The sequence below is a fragment of the Osmerus mordax genome, chromosome 6 (genome assembly GCF_038355195.1).
Source record: "Osmerus mordax isolate fOsmMor3 chromosome 6, fOsmMor3.pri, whole genome shotgun sequence".
NCBI lineage: Eukaryota > Metazoa > Chordata > Actinopteri > Osmeriformes > Osmeridae > Osmerus > Osmerus mordax.
Genome location: NC_090055.1, coordinates 12,700,158 through 12,719,286, shown reverse-complemented (window position 1 = coordinate 12,719,286; position 19,129 = coordinate 12,700,158). Strand labels below are relative to the sequence as shown.

At 42.6% G+C, this 19,129-nt stretch overlaps 1 protein-coding gene across 2 annotated transcripts; it reads right to left on the bottom strand.

The window, feature by feature from the left end:
- Window positions 1-2,332: 2,332 nt before the first annotated feature.
- On the bottom strand, window positions 2,333-9,199 carry tbx20 (T-box transcription factor 20). 2 transcript variants are annotated; one of them, XM_067238626.1, is made up of 9 exons: window positions 9,073-9,199; window positions 7,732-7,966; window positions 7,074-7,238; window positions 6,632-6,740; window positions 4,844-5,002; window positions 4,305-4,381; window positions 3,564-3,566; window positions 2,860-2,972; window positions 2,333-2,676 (listed from the first exon to the last, which is right to left on the bottom strand). In XM_067238626.1, the coding sequence occupies exons 1-9, from the start codon at window positions 9,197-9,199 to the stop codon at window positions 2,333-2,335; spliced, it is 1,332 nt and encodes a 443-aa protein (XP_067094727.1). The 2 variants fall into 2 exon arrangements, with proteins under 2 accessions (XP_067094727.1, XP_067094728.1); XM_067238627.1 differs by lacking the exon at window positions 3,564-3,566.
- Between the last annotated feature and the right edge of the window lie 9,930 nt (window positions 9,200-19,129).

Below are 19,129 nucleotides of genomic sequence, written 5' to 3'. Positions count from 1 at the left end.
ATGGTAGACTGTAAATGTGCATACACATTGTTCAGCTGGAAAACAATTAACCAAAAATATATATCATAACAAAACCTCGACCACTGCTTACACAGTCAAAGGCAATGTTCAGCATTAAGTTTGAGGCTTCAGAGCACCTTGAAGTTTTCCTATGTCATGGCTTTAAAAAACGGACTGGTTTGCACGCCAGCCATGCTAGTTTTACTGTTCCAAAAAAGAAAAATGGTAGCAACATTTTTCACCATGTTTTTCAATCAGTTTTTAACCCTCTGTCAAAAGAAACCGGCAATAGAAAAATAACTGGAAATGCTATTAAATAAATATTCCTCAACATAACTAAATCCTTGTTGACATTTTATAGTTGCCAATAGTCTATTATTGGCTTTCATCAAAGTTGGCTTACCACTGGAACAAAGACTTGGGACAATAATACATTGCATTAAATAGAGTACAGTTGGTGCCCAAAATAATACAGTAAAATCTGAACCCAAAAGATGTGTGTTTTGGCTTTCTGTGATTGCTACATTGAGAACCATGAATCAGAGATACTGTAAACAAACTTAGAGACACACTGTACTGCGGTACACCATATTCATCCAATTTGTCCCCACTTTATGACCCAAAATATACATTTTGATACTGAAAAGAAATTGCCCAAAGTTAACTCATTAGATTGAAGGTTTTAGGTCAGAGGAAAAAATGGCAACAGTGATAAATGAAATACTGCCCTTTAGATCAAAATGTCTTTCAGACCAAGAACCATACACAAATCTGATTCTATGTGTACAGTAGTAGGGAGTACCCCTCTCTCTATCTCTGTCTCTCTCCAAGGGATCGTAACCTGTATCGTAACCTATGTATTTTTCTCTATTTCGCTTTCTCTCTCTTTCACACAGCTTTCTCTGCACCACTATCAGAACTGCAGTGTAATTAGGTTATTGTGTCCAGATGAATTGCCCCCTGTGCGATAGCCCAAATGAAGCTGATGCACTCCTGAATCACTTCTTTCCATGGTTTTCCTTGCCTGTTGCAGATAGGGGAATTGCAGAACCATCATTTACAGGTGTGGACTTCCTCCCAGAGAACTGTCGACACAGGCTGAAGCAGCAATGGAGGGCACAGGCCACTCAGGATAAGGTGTTAAGTTAGTTAACTCTAACTGTTGTCCGGTGCGAAGGATAGTTTGTATCATATCTAAATAATCTTTTTTGTGATACATGACTGACTAGGTAATTGTTCAATGGTCAGTACAAATTATATCATAAAATCTTTACTCTTGTTTTTATGTGTTTTTTTTTTTATATTTGAAAGAATAAAATGTCTCCTTCTCATGTTTTTTATGCATTTGCATTTCTTTTTTCTTAGTTAAACCACTTATGGGAATGGATAAAAACTAAGTGACAATATTGACAATGACAACTTGACATTCCCTTCCAGAGTTGCACAACTTGGATATCTGTGAGGTCAATATAAACTAGTATACACCTTCCTCTTGGTCATGGCAAACAGGAAAAAATTCTAAAAGCTTGGTAACATGAGGTTATTCATCCAACATAAACATTATTCATTTGCGTTATCTGTTGCAGTCAGCATGCGTCCTATGAGTTCAAATGTGTGTATGTAGTGTGTGTTCGCATCTTTTAAGTACTGCTATTATACATGATGTCATTATGTTCATTAAATAATGATGATTTCGTTTGCACTGTGCAAATGGCTGGCATTTTTTATGGTAAAGAGTTACTTGGTCTGCCTCCTTTCTACAGGACGTGCACAAATATCATTGCTATGGCAACAGCAAGTCAGAGATAATTTGCCGCCAATGCGTTAAGATGGCAATAAAAAAAATGTCCAAGCCGAGTTTGAGTAAGTTTCCGTTTCGAGGGAGGAAAGCCATGTGTTCACATCGTAGGTGATGGGCTCCCAACAGGCGCGTCCACTGAGATGATGAATCCCAAGCTATGAATCCCCTCGCCTGTGGGTCTAGTAGTCCACCGTTCTTCAGTCCATGGTTCCTATTCAGCTATTCATCTTCAAATTGGGGGTCTTCAATGTTCATGTGAAGAATGTTTATCACGTCTCAGAGGGTTCATATGAGGGTCCCAATGTATTCTCTCTCTCCGGTACGGCGGTCAGCAGGCGACAGCCTCTCCAGGTCGTTAAAGGCACCTGGAGCGCCCCAGGTGCGTTATATACAAAAAACAACATAGAGGGGAGGGGTGATGATTCTGAATGGGGGTAGGTGGGAGATATTTGGGTGTTTACATACATGTCTAGGAGCTGGCATGGGGTTTAGAAATGGAAGTCTGGTTCTGACCTAGTGCCCCGGGTTGAGTCATACGAAGGGGGTCATGACCGTTGAGGAGTGGCGTAGTCCTTGGATGGCAGCATAGGGGCCTTGCTGGAAGTAGTGGTGGTAACGTGGCATGTGGAAGGAGGGGAAGGAGGGCCCGCTGCCCTGCATGGTGCCTGCTAGGGCTGAGGGTGTCAGGGGCATGCCCAGGCGGCTGTAGGGAGGCAGGGAGCCCTGGATGGGGTGGGGCAGGGAGCCGGCAGCCAGCGAAGCAGTGCTGGTGCCCATGGCGGAGAGGGACTGGGGGTGCTGGAAGCCTGAGAAGCCGGATGTGGTGGTGACCCAGGAGGTGAGGGACAGATTGTCTGAGGCTGTGAATGCAGAACCTGGGAGAAAGAGGGAGCAGGTAAAGAATGAGTAAGTAAGGTCTTTTTAACAAAAATAAATGTTGCGCATGAAGTCAGGTATTTTTTCACTTTGTAAAAATGTGTACATACATTTGTTTATCAAAAGCATTTGAAAAGAGTTTGCTTGAAGCAAAACATGAATCGGGGGCCACGTCGTCTTACCCCGAGTGTGTGTGGAGTGGCCATCCTCCCCCAGGGTCTCTTCCTCACCTGCGTAGGTGCGGATAGGAGACCGGGCATACGAGTGCTTGTGGATCAAACTCTCAACACTTTCCCTGCAGCAAAAGCCAAAGAGAGACGCCCAAAATATATCTCTACGTTCATTCAATGTTTGATTTCATGCTATTTTTCACACAGAAATAAAATATAAACGACACAGTAACTTAAGGAAATACATAAAAATGCATGTCCTTGCACACATGCAGAAAGGTATACACACACACAAATTCTGTTTTTACATGTGATGCAGTGGATGTTAGTGTTCAGCATTGTTCTTTGTATGTTCACAAATTTGTGTTTCTGTTTCCACTGTCACACTGAGTGCATTATTTACTACTATTCTTGCCAGAAAGCACCTCACAGGGACAGAAATGGCCGGGTTGGCCTGTGTGTGTGTGTGTGTGTGTAGGAGGATAGGCAGGAGTGGTCTGCATCACAACAGCCATGCGTACACATTACCCCCCCACCCAATTAGGTTAGGAAAGTGCAATATCTGTCAGCGACGCAGTACAAATGTGTGTGTTTTTATCAGCGCTGCCCCTGTCCAGCTCAGAGGCCAAACCGACCCCCCAATACAGCAACAAGGGGGGCTGGTTTCAATCAGTCACCACAGCCAATCGAATTACATTGTGTTTTAGTGCAGTGACCGACTCCAGACTAATGTGATTTCTGCAGCTCCCTGAAGATCAATTGATCAGATCTAATTCACAGCCCTCAAAAAGAAAAAGACAGAAAGATGGGAGGGAGAGCTGTCTGCTTCCCTCTTTTCCAGCAGGTGACTTTGTCTGTTTGGTTGATTTGAGGAAATGTGTCTGGATGGTTTGATTTTGTCGACTGATTTTGGCCCCAGTGTTGGAATTGAAAGGATAAATAAAAAGGTGTATTTGGCTAGGGGATATAAATCCTTTGGCATGACCTGCCTTTTGTGGGTCAGTGTCAAGACAGTGAGTCTGTGTGCTTACGCGTGTGTGTGTGTGGTGTGTGTGTGAGAGAGAGAGAGAGAGAGAGAGAGAGAGAGAGAGAGAGAGAGAGAGAGAGAGAGAGAGAGAGAGAGAGAGAGAGAGAGAGCGAGAGAAAGAGAGAGACAAGTGCTGCTCATCCATACAATCCATGTGTCCTCTCCTGTCCTCAAAGAAATCTTGGCCTGAAGTGCAGTGTTAGTAGTATGCAGTAGTAAATAAACACATCACAGCCTGTGTTCCTATTAATGAGTACTCAGTGTAAGAGGCTAACACGTGCACCGCCATTTTCTGCCCCCCCTCCTTTCTCTCTCTGCCGCTTTCTCTAACACACACACACTCACTCTCTTTGGTTCCATTCCCCATGTTTATCTAATCAACACAGGAACAGAAATAAACCAACTGTGGAGGACACAGAATTCCCTGTACCTCTCCATGTCTGTCAGCCGTGAGGAGTCACGGAAGCCTTTGGCAAACGGGTTACTGTCGATCTTCAGCTTGGTTATCTGGAAAACAACGGAGGGGGTTGAGGGGGGGGGGGGACAGGGACAGAATCACATCAGACGCCACTCTCCATTCTTTCTCTTCTTTCTCATGTCTGAGACTCTTCAATCCCTCTCCCGGCCCATCTGTCACATTCTATCTATGTTGTACAGACTAAACACACAAAGGGAGTCAGGCAGTGTGGGCCGAGCTGGATTTAAACTGTGCTGGACACACTCGTCTCACACTTCAATCCCAGCTCTGCTTTAACAGTTAGTGTATTTTACCTCCAAGAAGATGTTTTTTTTTGCTTTAGATGCTAACATTTAGAAATAATTGTTTTCCAGCTGCATACACAAGATGGAACTACAATGCTTGCTAACCCCATACTAGGCCTACTCTCACAAAACAAACATAGGACCCTCGGAAGACAGTTTATTATTTTGCATAAAACTGTGTCTGGATGTCAGCTGCCAGTCACTCACCAGCTGGTTCTGGTAGGCGGTGACCGCAGTGAAGACAGTCTCTGTGAAGACGAAGGTGCGGAATTCCTCAGACTTTAGGTTGAGGAGGGAGGCGGTGTGCTCCTTCTTCTTGATGATATGGACACGGGGCTGGTATTTGTGCATGGAGTTTAGGATAATCTGTATGGGGAGAAACAGACACATAAAGAAAGACTCAGGTAGAGAGAGTGGGGTGGGATGGGTGAGGCAGAGGTAGAGAGTAAATAGATGAAGAGGTAAAGTATCTTCTTTAAAGTGGAGAAAAAATAAAAAAAGACAAACTAGGGATACTGTAGAAAGGATGTATAGAGATAAAAAAAATACAAAAACAGAACAAAGAATGAAAAGCAACAAAAGTAAATTTAAGGAGTGGAAAACAGAGGGGAGAAGACAATTGAAAGATACACAAAATACCTTGATAGGAGGGAAAACTAAAACGTGCGGAAAAAAGAAAGAGTAAGATAATGAGGTGCTCGGAGAAAGATGGTTGTTGGAAGAGTGAGTGAGAGAGGATGGCTAGGATGGCATGGGGGAGAGTGTGAAAAGATAAACTTGTTAACACTACAAGGTCAGAGACAAACTTTCCCCTTGGTTCTCAGCTTCTGGCTCAATCAAAAGCCTTTCTCATTCATCTGACTGCAGATAGATGCTGTTGCAGGGTAGCCAAGAAGCACTGACACCAAAATGATTTTGACATAAGAGGCATATGGAATGAAAATGCAGGCCTATGGACTGTTTAGATCAATCATTTTCAAGGGCTAGTGCACGCCATAATAGGGACATTGAGATATATATGAACACACAAACACACCATTGAAACTTTAAGTTATTTTATCCTATCCAAGCGGCTTTTATCAGACTTCATTACTAGTCTACATTATGAAAGGCAAACCCCATGACACTCTTTTTAAGCCATCGTTTTGTGTCGTAATCTATCGAAATATAGGTTACTTCTGGCTAACTTATTTTTTTATTTTGTAATTAACTGTGGTAGGTCTTCAATCCACCATATTCAACCCATGCACATTTAAAAAGAGCACGGATGCATAGATGTTCTTTTTGTATAGGCACATGCAAACCCTAATTTTGTTAACTAGTTTAAAGGCCCACAATATTCACTGATATCATGGACAAGAACAAATGATTTAAATTATTTTCTTTCCTTGTTAGAGAAAAATTCTTTAGAGGAAAAAAACAACATTATTTATAAACTTATATACTAGTGTCGGAATGAACTTTTTTTGTTTTCTCTGAGTAGCCTTGACAGTCTATAACATTGTTTCTGAGATGGGAATATGTAATTCATTTTCATTGCTATAATGCTAGCATTACCTTTTCAGGATTTATCGCTTAGCACCTCAGATTTTTTTTGTAATGTACATAGTTCATCATTTGGTTCAACCATTAACATGGGAAAATTATTTTTAATTTTCATTTTTTTTGTACAATAATTACACATAGGCTATGGGAGTATGCTATGAGGAGCTGACGTTTGTAATAACATCAGCTCCTCAATTTCCCATAGGAGATGAATAAAGTAGTTTTAATAAAGCTTTGAAATGAATAAAGTAGCTTTATTCATTTACCCAATGTTAAATAATCATCGCTGTTAATATCACCTTTTCAGTTCGTAATAGCCTACACAAACATTCATTCGTCGGTTAGAAGTCGCATGTAGCCAAACAAAAATAGCATAAGTCTCATCTTTGCTTGTTAAACGGCATTCATCACCTGTGTTATTGTGAAAAATGTGTAAACAACATAGCCTACGTGTCCATGTTGATCCAGCTCATTGTTGGTTAGCTTGACTTTCTCGAAAGAGACCATTTGCTTTAGCAGTTGTTCCCCAGTGAATGGGGAGTCAGGATGGACATATAACCTGTAAACACAAGGGGAATAAATTGCTTTAATAAATAGGGCCTACAGCAATTCTAGTTTCAGCATCATTTAAAAAACGTAGGCTAATCTAAGGTAACCAAAGATCATTTAAATGTACGTGAATTTCATTAGAATATTTTCAGATAGATCGTTGCATCAATGGCTCTCGTTTATAAACGTTAATTATAAAAAAAAATAATCATCAGTAATATTTTATTACTGATGTTTGCTTATTATTATTTACCTACAATTTTGTAATGTCTAAGCTTAAATGTGGCGTAGGCCTTATACATTTAGGAAGATGAGCTCGGCAGGCAGAGGAGGGTCGGCATACCGTGCAGGCAGAGGAGGGTCGGCCTTGCCCGCCACGAGCCAGGATGACCTATGGTAGGCATATCGATAACGTTTGTTGTCCACTGGAACAATATCCATCAGCACGATATATTTGGCGTCCGGGTCTACCCCAGAGAAGGACACACGGATAGTGGGGAACATTCTTCTGTTGGGGGAATGTGGACAGTAAACATTAAGTCTACAAGAACACGGCACGTTGCCAACCATTCTTCTTCAAAAAGAAATATTTACTCAAAGCCCACCACTAGTAAAAGACAAGATAATTGGTGTCATAGGCCTTTCTAGCAAATTCCTGTTCCATTAATCTCTCGACTATATTTATTTTTATGCTCTAAACATGACAGAGCATTCAAATAGCCTATATCCCCTAATAGTTTGTGATTTATTCTGCCAATGTTACTAAGCAGTCTAGTTTGTTATAATATTGGCCAAATGACAGTTAATGTCTAATCAATATGTATTTGCAACAGGCCAACAAGGATAGGCTACATCTGGCTTTGTAGACCTGAAGCTAACTTAACCGACGACGACCTATAGATACAGAGGGATATATGTAACACATTCACATGACATTAGGATTGAATGGGGCCCAAGTCAAGACCACACACTAAATGTATCATCCTTAAACTGAAATTTACCTTCCAGATTTTGTAATGATCATCTCTGTCCCGAGTTCATGGAATTTGTCCCATAGTTCTTTGGTCTCCAAACTACAGGAGATTTTGGCCATCTCCTCGCTGGGTACGCCAGGGGTAGTTGGGATGAGAGGCTCCGTGCACACCGCAGGCGCGCTTCCTCCGTAGTCTCCATGTGCATCGAGAGAAGACAGTTCTCCCAAGCCTTGGTTACAGGATGATTTTTCTACAAATTGTTCTAAGAATGGAAAAATACAAGTAATAATAATTAATGTACAATCTGTGTAGCTATGTTTATGCAGGTACGAGCCTACCTATTTACAAGAAAGTTAGATGAAATAGCTCAATGAGTGTAAGGCAGTTAGGCTGCAGCCTAGTGTTTTTTATTTTTATTTTTTATAATTGATGTTGTTAAGCTATTGTGACTATAATTGTTGTAAATATGATGGGTAAACAATGGGTTACTAAATCTATTTATATTTTTGGGTTAGGTGTTGTTTTATTATCAAAATTGTATTTGGGTTAGGCTATATGTTTAGCCTTGTAACTACAATACGGCAACTACTACAACTACCACTACTATTACTACTACCACCACTACTACTACTACTACTAATAATAATAATAATAATAAAAATAATAATAATAATCACCATCATCATCATCATTATCAAAAAAAGGACTACACTTACTGAATTCAATTGTCAAATAAAATATATAATATCTTATATTTTGTATTTGTTATTATTATTATTAGCGCATAGAGTAGGGTATTAACTAGGCAATTTAAAATGTAAATGGCCTAGACCGAACTACTGTGGAATTACTTGAATCAGAAGTGTGATTCGTTTGAAACAAAACTCAAATGTCATCAAGTTTCAATTAGGTTTCCCGTGAAATAACCAAACAAACTGTTTTCAGAATGGCGCAAAATTGAAACGCAGAGTCCTTTATATAACCTAACGATAAATGTCAGGAATGCATTCTAAGATATCCTTTTTTCTATGGCACATGAAGAGTGTCTTATAATAACCCAAAAGACATATTTGACACATATTGCCTATATGCTGCAATTTCTACTGCATTTTTTAAGTTAAAATCGTAATGTTGTGACTGTGATCAAATCTCGGCCTATCCAGATACGTCTACCGATTGAATAGTAGCCTAGACCTATCCGTCATGACACCTGTCGTCTAGAATTGTAGCCCGAAGGTGCAGGAGCAGGTTTAGCCTACAGTTATCCAACAAATAACCTAGCCTACTATAAGTTGGTATATGCAATTAAAATGAATCAGACTATGCCTCAGAATCCAGACCTTTGTTGTCAATCAAACGTTAATTTACCGAGGGGTTTGATTGTGTTTTCCTCCGTTTCCTTGTCTTTCGTTTTTCCACTAGACATCAGAGCGGCTATTGAGAACGCATTTGCCCGAGAAGAGAGCTGCGGCTTCGGAGACGTGGTGTACTCCATATTTTGGATATTTGAACGAAATCTTCCGAAGTTCCGTTTGTCTCCACTTGTGTCCTCTTGAAACTGCACACAAAACCGAATAGCTCAATGGAAGCTTTGTAGCGAGTTTTTAACAGGCAGACTATATACGCTCAAGGAAAATCTTACAGCACTTGCAGTCTTTGACTTGTTGGATACATTGCTGGAAGACCAAGATCGTTCTGTGGTTTCAGTCCTGCGGCCAAATAGTCATTGAGACTCCAGAATTCTCGCACTCCTCTTACTTTTAGACTCCCCTCCATCGCCATCTCGAGCAACCAATCACTGCTTCGGTTTCGACGTCACATTTCCACTGTCCCACAAACCCAAGCGGATCGGCCTATTAAAAGCAACTTCAGATTTCTACCATTAACCCCAATTTTGTGGGAACCAATTTCAGCCCGACACTTCACTCATCGAGGTAGACCAGAAACGTTAGGCTAATATTGGAATTGATCAATTCATTGAAAGAGATTAATAGGCTATGGGTCACCATTTAAGAATATGTTGTCTAGGCATAGGCCGTATGTCAATATAAAATAGGCTACTCGAATTTATTTTATTTAGTCATTATTTTCCATAATAATTAGGCCACTTTCTGTGTTATATAGGCCACAAACAGGGAGACAGAGACACATAAAAAAGAAAGAGTGTATGAGATTTTCCATTTCGACTAGTGCTGTGACATGTATTGAAATATAGTCAATTTTATACCAAAAATCATGAGGATCCAGTCTACTAATAATATAATCACACGTTTTTACAATGATTTTAGAAATCTGTAGGCTAACGAACGGGGCATCGCATAAGGGCATTGCTGGGTTAATCCGCTCTGTGACACACACCAGTGCCTAACCGTCCACCTCTCACTCACTCATAGCTTTGAAAAAACAACTCGCGCTATGATTTGCAAGATCCAACCAACTGTTCGTAGGACCGAACATGAAAAGTTTTTTTACATTCGATTAATAGGCTACAATGTCAAACCATTGTGTGATCGACATGTAGGCCTTTTATAATTAAATTATAATACAATTATAATAGGCCTACAACTACTGTACAATAGCCTCTATGTCAATCACACAATGGTTTACGATTTTTAAACATAACACATTTCTTTGTAATTATATTTGTTGCACTATTGGTAGTCTATTATTATTTAAATTCTCATTATTGTTTATTGTTATTGTCAAAGGTCTGTCAGTAGGCTATTATTAATCATATTAATATTATTATAAATAAACCCGTTTTAATCCCCGTTGAAAACGGTTTTAGTATCGGAACCAGAACCACAAACCTTTAAACATATCGAAATAATATAGGCCTTTAACTCTTTTAACTGATCAGGAATGAAAACCTGAAAAAAACCAAACACTACGAAGTACATGCAGTGCCACCAACAAAAAAGGCTTGACGAAGTCAATAAATCAATGGAACTAAAGTAGCCTATTGTGTTTTTATAATTTGTTATAGGTTATATTTTTTTTCAATTTTGAATACATTCAAAATTGTACATGGCACCTATCTTGCTTTTTACTCCAAAAGCATCCATGTCTTTTCCTCCCCCCATCTCGTTGGCGAGATCCTATTTTCGCATATCCATTCTCCCACTTGTCGCATCCACTGACGCATGTCGGCCGCCCGTATATATAAATATAGCTCGTTTCAAAAGCGCTGACTCCTGTGTTTTCCTGGGTGCAGAGGATCACCTCTCATCCTCAATGTCACTCACTCCAAGAGATATGGGTGCTTACATAAACACGAGCTGGGAGATTCACGGGGCCACTAAACCCATTAGGCGACTCTAGAATGCAAATTCGTCGCTGCAAGATATTTAATAAGGGACCTGTGCCGGCAAATTAGATTACCTTGCAATTGCCAGTGGATAATGTGCTAAAAGCTTTCCCACTTAGCGTAACTCCTTACCGATTATTATTCACACTTTGGGGGCCGGTATGGTGGTGGTCAAAGGCATACCTTAAAGACACAGCAAACCTGAAAGATAAATGTAAAGGCTGTGTGTGGCTTGTAGAGACCTGAGTTAGAGGGGGACAATAATAAAGTTTAGGCCTACTCTCACCTTATTGGAATTTTCAGGCAAAGCATTCATTTTTCCATCTTTCTGTTTAGATGACGAATAAACAAACAAGTAATCTACTTAAGGTGTAAAATCCTCACTGAGATTAGGTGCGCTTGGAATTGTGGCCTCTAAGATGATGGTGAAACAGTCCTTCCTTTCTTCGCTTACTTCCTTTCCTTTTCTTTTAAAACGACATCGAATGCCATCCCCAATCTCAGAATACCCGAGGTGATAATTGACGCAGAAACGTTTATAATTCCGTCTGTTATCGAGGCAGATATGAAGCATATTGTATAGACATACCCTAATAAAAAATATATAGGCCTATCCAATTAGCAAAGATCGCAAACTGACTATGACATAGGCTATAATCATACATAGCCTATTGGATTTGGAAAGCACTTTGATTTAAAAAAAATATTTTCAGTAGATAGGCTACATATTCGAATGTTTCACAAAACAATACCGTTTAATTAGGACTAACATCGCAACCTCTGGTCCCAGCCGTTCATAAGATGTAGGCTAAATGTTCACTGGCGTCTCCCTCCACAGTAGGCTACCAGCACACAATCACTGTACTTTGCAGATAACAAGATATAATGTGATACACAGGCCGATGCAGCATATGCCACTTAAGGATATGAAGATTGAACGATTTCCACCTTTATTATGGTTGGAAAGCTAGGGGCACAGTAAAGGTCAGGGCCCATGATCGTCAATCCCCGGTGGAGAGGAATTTGAGAAAAATAATCGCCAGTTAATTGAATTGGAACTTGCGACGGCAGAGACACTGTAATGAAATGGCTGTCGTGACCGACACCCGACCCGTTCGCCGCCCTGACGAATTGTTACCCGATTATACACAGACGCGGAGACCGGGGTGAATATTTGCCTGCAGATGAAATACATTTCAACTGTCACCCTATTCCACGCGTGAAGGCACATATCCATGTAAATCCCCATTATCGATGAGACCCGTAAAACACATTACATTTCAATGTTCACCTCAGTTCTCAGAGTCAAAGAGGATGTTAGTCAAATTGTATAACTTGCAACAATCTGTTATTTGATTGATGCATTTTCATTAATAGAGTATGTCAATTTCTGTGAGTAAACGTAACCTAACAAGTTTAAAGTTGAATAATTGATGTACTATTAATTAATTAACAGAGAAATTGACCAGGAATTATAACTCGCTTTTGTAATTTGGGATTATTGAATTCATGAGATTGATTGAATGGAAATGTGAGATATTTTCCAATCAGAGCAACACTTGAAGTTTTCAAGTTAAAGATTGATGCTAGTGGACCAGCTTTCAGATTGCAGCAGGTGCATCTTCTACAAAACAGAGAATAAAGTTGGTTGACAACTAAACTAATACTTTTCAACAATGAACTGTCACCTCTGCTGCAAAACCCATCTAGGGTTTATATCCTAAATTGTAGCAAGTAGATTAGAAATTTGCAATCGACTCCTCCGGTTTAAGGCAGGCATCCCCCTCCTCCCCTCTTTCTATCTTTCTCTCTCCCCCTTTCTATTTTTCCTCTCATCTCCTGTTCTCCTCTCAGCCCCCCCCCCCCCCCCCCTCCCCCAGACTAAGGCATGCGGTGGCTGGGCGGCTGCCTCCGTTCATATGACTAATTAGAGGCGCTTCACGCTGCGCCATTTCTTTTGATGCGGAGCCTTGGTGCTAATTGCTACGTCCGTCCCGGGGCACAGCCGGGTTAAGTTCAAATGCGGAACCTTCTCAGTCAACCTGTCTCAAACTCCCACAACCCCAACCCCCTTATAAGTACCCTCCAACCCCACCCACCCTCTTCAATCCCTTCAGACCCTGTAGCCAGTGCCTTGGATGGCCTCAACTTTCTAAAACTTGCCTTCGCTCACCACTCCCGCCTGCCTCTCCACTCCTGCCAACCTGTGAGTCATAAGGATTACACTGGGCCACAGTTGGGGGGGGGGATGCAAGAGGAGGTATGTGGAAGATCAAGAGTTTGATGAGACAAGGACAAAGTTGGAGAGAAAGTTCTGTGGGTACATGTGTGTGGGTGTGTGTGTGCGCGACTGTGTGGGTGTGTGTAGGTGCGTGGGTGTGTGTGTGTCTGGGGACAGAAGCCAAAGGACAGATGCTTTGTCATCGGGGCCCATGGTGAGAAGGGTGTGCTAGTGAACATGATGAAAGCGATGATGACATTGAGAAGTCCCTTTTATCCTCTCCTGGAGTTGGGACCCTGTGAAGCAGCAGCACCTATCTGTGGTCTAACAGGTCAAACTGGATCAATAACGGAGCGGCGAACCTCAAAGCTGTCCTTCTCAGACGCCCCTCACTTTCATTGGATTTGTTCTCTTATCTCCCTCTCACTTCTCCCTCTTTTTGTCATTCCGTGTCCTTCTCTCTTCTCGCTTCTCTACTTTCTCCCCCCCCTATCTTTCTTCCCCCTCTCTCTCCCTCTCTCTCAGACTTTCTTTTCATCAAGCAGGTTACTTGCAGGACAGCGCATATTCGCGCCCCTCACCAAGCTTCTCCCTCTGCTCCTCACACAACTATTAGACCTTCTCCTGGTCAAACAAGTGTACTGTCTCTAAATGGGAATGTTTGACTCCACAGCCTTATGAATAATAGAAAAGCTTGGTGGTTAAAGCTGATTCATGTGGTTCTACAGGCACTGAGTGTGTGTGTGTGTGTGTGTGTGTCTGTGTGTGTAGTGCGACAGACGCCCAAGTGGGACGCGTCGCATCACAGCTACACCCCAACCCTTTTCGCAGTCTCACTGTCCATCCCTGAAGTTTTAGCAGTAAAGGGTGTGGTGCTAAAAGCTAACAGTTAGGTGTACATTTTAGACACGCCTGATCCCCGTGGGGTCAACCACAGTTGACATCCCTTTAAGGAGCCCCATAATTGTGGTTGTGGTCCTTGGAGGGGGATCTCGGGTGCCTAAGGAGCAGGGTTTGTGACGAATCACGTCTCCATGGCGGAGGTGGGATTCCCGCTCCACTTGTTCGACTGTAGGTTTCGCCACGGTGTCCTTCCATTCATTTGACCTCTGCTTCAGAACTCCACACTTCACTTCCACAGATTTTCACTTTGACAAGGAGACATCCTCCTGCAGATGATTTGTCTTAGAATCATAATACCAGAACAGTGGTCTGTGAATAAATACCTAAATTATTGTTGGATTAAATGTCCATCATTGCAAAAAAAAGACTTAAAAAAAACAAAACAACTATTGGTCATACAGTTTTTTGACAAGAAGTTGAGATTAAATGACATGAATGAATTCCTTCATACAGTTTGGCATCATAGACCCAGAAATATAAGATAATGTCTTGATTCAATTATGGTATGTTTAAGTCAGAATATGTGGTAAAGACGCGTACCAGGAATATGTGTGTGTTTGTAAATGCAAGCATGCAGGAAGCCAGGGTGCTAACAGCTGTCCCGGTGAGAGGAGGCAGAGGCATCGCATGTGCTAAGAGCTCCTGTTAGGAGTGCTGACTTTAACCTTTATTCACTTAAAGAACACCCCCCCCACACACACACACAGAGGCACACACACACACACACCTTCCCCGGAGCCTCCCCCTTCTGGCCCCTTTCACCTTCAGGCTCTCCAGGAACAAGTCCTGGTTCTGTGCTCCGGGCCGGTACCTTCCTGGAACTGCCTGCTAACCTGTTTATCCTCATGTCCTTGCTGCAGGTGCAGACTGAATGTGCAGTCACTGGACACACCATTTATGTGTGTGTGTGAGTGTGAGTGCATGTGTGTGTGTTTAGATGTATTTTCTTGTGTAATAGCTGGATTCAACATAAACAGATCTGGAGAATATGTCAACACCTTATAATCACAGCTGTGATATGTAAATCGCGAGCAAAGATCAATTGAAGTTTTTTACCTGAATTTGACAGGATGTAGTTACACTTATAATAACCCATACTGCCCTCTTAAAACACTTCAACACACATACGCACACCCACATGCACGCATACACACGCATAAGCGTGCAGGCATGCACACACACATACCGTGTGGAAAAGAAAAGAGACTTGTAAACCGTAATCGCTTTCCTGGCTTTAGTCTCATGGCCTAAGTTCCCTTCCGACCCACCGATTGGCTGAAAGGGGGCAGAATCAGGATTACTAATACTGTTAAAATAACAGTGAAGAAACTGGACAGGAGCCAACCGGCTCAAAGAAAAGGACCATTGTTACCCTCATGTTGTTATTGCCAGGTATTAGCTGCTGTAGGTTACACCATCATTGATACCCACACACACTCATGTTGACACACACACATGCTCACACACACACACACACACACACACACACACACACACACACACACACACACACACACACACACACACACACACACGCTCTTAGACATGCACTCACACATGGACAAAAGTCTTAACCCCACACTGCTATTTTTGTGCAATTCTAATTCACTTGTTACACTGCTAATCTATGCTACCCATAGCCTTCCCCTTTATAAACCCTGTGGCCCCCTGGGAAACTGAGTAAGACTCTCTGAGCAATCACGTACCTTGTTGTGCTGTGTCCCCCATCAATAATATTGATTCCCAGGGTTTAATCCGCATGTTTATCCACTGCAGGTACATAATTGCAGAGGTGTCATTGAAAACTGGCTGTGTTGCATGTGCGTGTGTGTGTCTGTGTATATGTGTCAGTGTTTCAGAGTGGTGTATCCGCGAGTGTCTCTGCCCTCGAGTGTGAGATTAACATGAACGTGTGTGAGCCTGTGGGTGTGTGTGGGTGTGTGAGTGCAGGCAGAAGGTGTGAAATGCTTGAAAAGCCCTGGTTCTCTTAGTTCCGTTGACACGCGGGCGGCAGAGGTGGTGTGGTCAGGATGTGACCCTGCCCCCCTCCCCCTCCTCTCCATATTCTCCCCCATTACAGAGCTACCAGAGGTCAGGGTTCAAGCACAGGATTATGGGCCTCAGCAGTGTCTCTATTCGAACCACAAAGGGTGCAAGAAAGCTTATTAGTAAATATTTAAATGGAGGGGAAATACATAAAAATGTCTGAAATGTACATTACACATAAATTATCTGGACAATCAGTCAAAAAGCTTCTAGAACTACTCCACTTACAATTAAATTATGGTCAAGTTCAAGTTCGTATTCCAAAGAAGATACGTCTTAAGGTTACAAAAGAAGCAACATCAAAATGACTAGAGTTTTTAGAAAACAAACACATTCAACTGATTGTCTATATCAAACACTGCCACAACAGTCGAGGAATACTCCAGTGAAGAAAAACATTTGTCATAAAAGAGTTTGTCCAGAGTGGATAGACAGAGGGCATAGAGAGAGAGAGAGACGGGAGGGATGTGGGTTGGTGGTGGGGGAGCTTCCTCGTGCCTCTGGCCGAGCGGAAAATCTCTGCAAATTAGTTACTGCGACGACGGCAGTCGGGGGAGCTTTCATCCAGCGTGGCGGGGGGCCGGCATGGGATGGGCACAGGCGCAACACCCCCCTTACCCCCTACACACACACACACACACACACACACACTTTCATTCCTCCCTTCAACCATTACCCCCCCATCTCCCCTCCTCCTCTTCTCCTTTCACTCTATCCCCCCAACCCTCTTTGTCCATTACCATTACAGCTGGTTCTTGGCAGAAGCAGAAGGGCAGAGGAGGAGGGGGGGTGGATGGGGCTTGTAGCGGGCGTCTCCCCCGGCGACCCCAGCGCTGGCCGTTTAGCTGTCAAACGCTCATACGGCATTAGCACTCCGCCAGAGGCGCCAAATAAACACTCACACTGTGGATATTCACTGGAGTCCAGGGCGTACGCACACACACATCTACACACACATCTACACACACACACACACACACACACACTGATTTGATCAAACACTCGTAGATTTACCCACCAATAATACTAAATATACACTTACAAAATATTCATTCACACAGGTTTGCATGCACTTACACATGCATGGGCACACACACACACAGACACTCACTCACACACACACACACGCTCACACACACACACACACACACACACACACACACACACACACACAAACACACACACACACACACACACATACTGAGTTGATCAAACACTCAGGGGATGCACACCACTAAAATATATGGAACACTCAACATACTAAATCACACCTCTAAAAGTAATTCAGCACCACTGGGGACACATACACACACCACTCTGTCAGATCTACACAGTTACACTGCAAGTACCAGTCAAACACCATCACAAATGAAATCCATGTTGAGTATGTTAGCCAACATATTTTCCACGTTCTGATAAATGTCCATTTGACTTCAATAAAAATAAATGGGCTACAGTTTCTTCATGGATTTGTTGTAGAGACGTTTTGTGTGTCTGTTTTTGATGGGTTAGCTTCCCCTTGATGTCAAAAGAGGATAAAAACAGTTTTGGCTTTGCTTCTTTTTAGCTGTGTTGGATAATACTATATACAGCTACGCTAGATAAACCACAGTATTTATTTAATAGGAATAAGTTGTAAATTGTGAGTTTTTTGCAGACAAGTCAGCATTGATCAAGCCACATCATTGGTTTGTGGATGCTTCTGACTTCCACCCCCCTGAAACAGGGAGGTGCAGAATGATCGAGTGCTGAAAGACAGAGGTGGCTGAAGCCTTCTGTCTGACTGACCTTTGACCCCATCCCTTTCTCACTCTGTACAGAATGTGTGTTACTGCGGCCTGTTTGACTATAATGACGATGGATAGGCACGTTTGTTTACACATAGGTACAGATGCACGCACAGACACACAGACGCATACAGACACAGACACACACGCACACTCTCGCACAAAGACATAGACACAGACATAGACACACTCTCACACAAGCACTTTCAAGGCACAATCTAGAAATGCACACACACTTTCTCCATGCTTCCTTGTGGGTGCCCTGGCCCTGGGGAGGTCAGGGCAGGGGGCAGGATTAGCCCTCAGACAGACAGGCTGACCCCCAGGTCTGGTCTTGCCAGACCCCCCTCCATCCCCCGGCAGGCCCAGGGACACACTCCTGTGACCAAAGCTACAGGGCCCCAGCGCCCAGAGAAAGGGGCTTAGGGGGCAGATAAGGGCCTCATACCTCCGACCAGAGCTGTGAAAGCACAGGGGTCAACATACTTTGAGATCTAGACATTGAGTTGCTGCCAAGTGGGTGTAGAAGTTCAACAGCGGCTCGTGTTTTCGTTAGAATGTGTTTTACAGTAGTAAGACTTGTGTAACCTGTGTGGAGTTTAGATTTTCTTTTGACTGACCTAAACCTTTTTTTCTGTTCATGTGTAAGTGTTGTTGTGTGTGCAAGTGTGTGTGTGCGTGTGTGCATGCACGTTTCCCAACGTTCAAAACATGGGGTCGGAGTTTTGCCACGTGGCTGGTTGCCAGTCTTCATACTATGAAGCCTGACACTTATTCTGTTACCCTCACAAGGGTCTCCTACTGTTTGCCACAACAACAGGGCAATGTTTGCCTGACTGCAGTGCTGGCCTGACTGGCAAGTCCACAATGCCCTGTTAGAGTTCTGTGGTGGCATGCATTGCCTGACCAAACATTTAATATGTATACATGAATACAACTTAAACTGTCGTGCAAATGGTCATTCTGCAGTGCAAATTGCAGTGCATTTGCAGTGCAAATGTACAGCTAATTATAGGATAAATATCTCTCAAATAAAAAGGACATAACATGATTCAGTTCCCAGGCCCCATATGGAGACCCACACGTCCTTGCCTGGAGTGGAACCCTGGGGAGTGTGTGTGTGTGTGTGTGTGTGTGTGTGGGGGGGGGGGGGGATGGTCT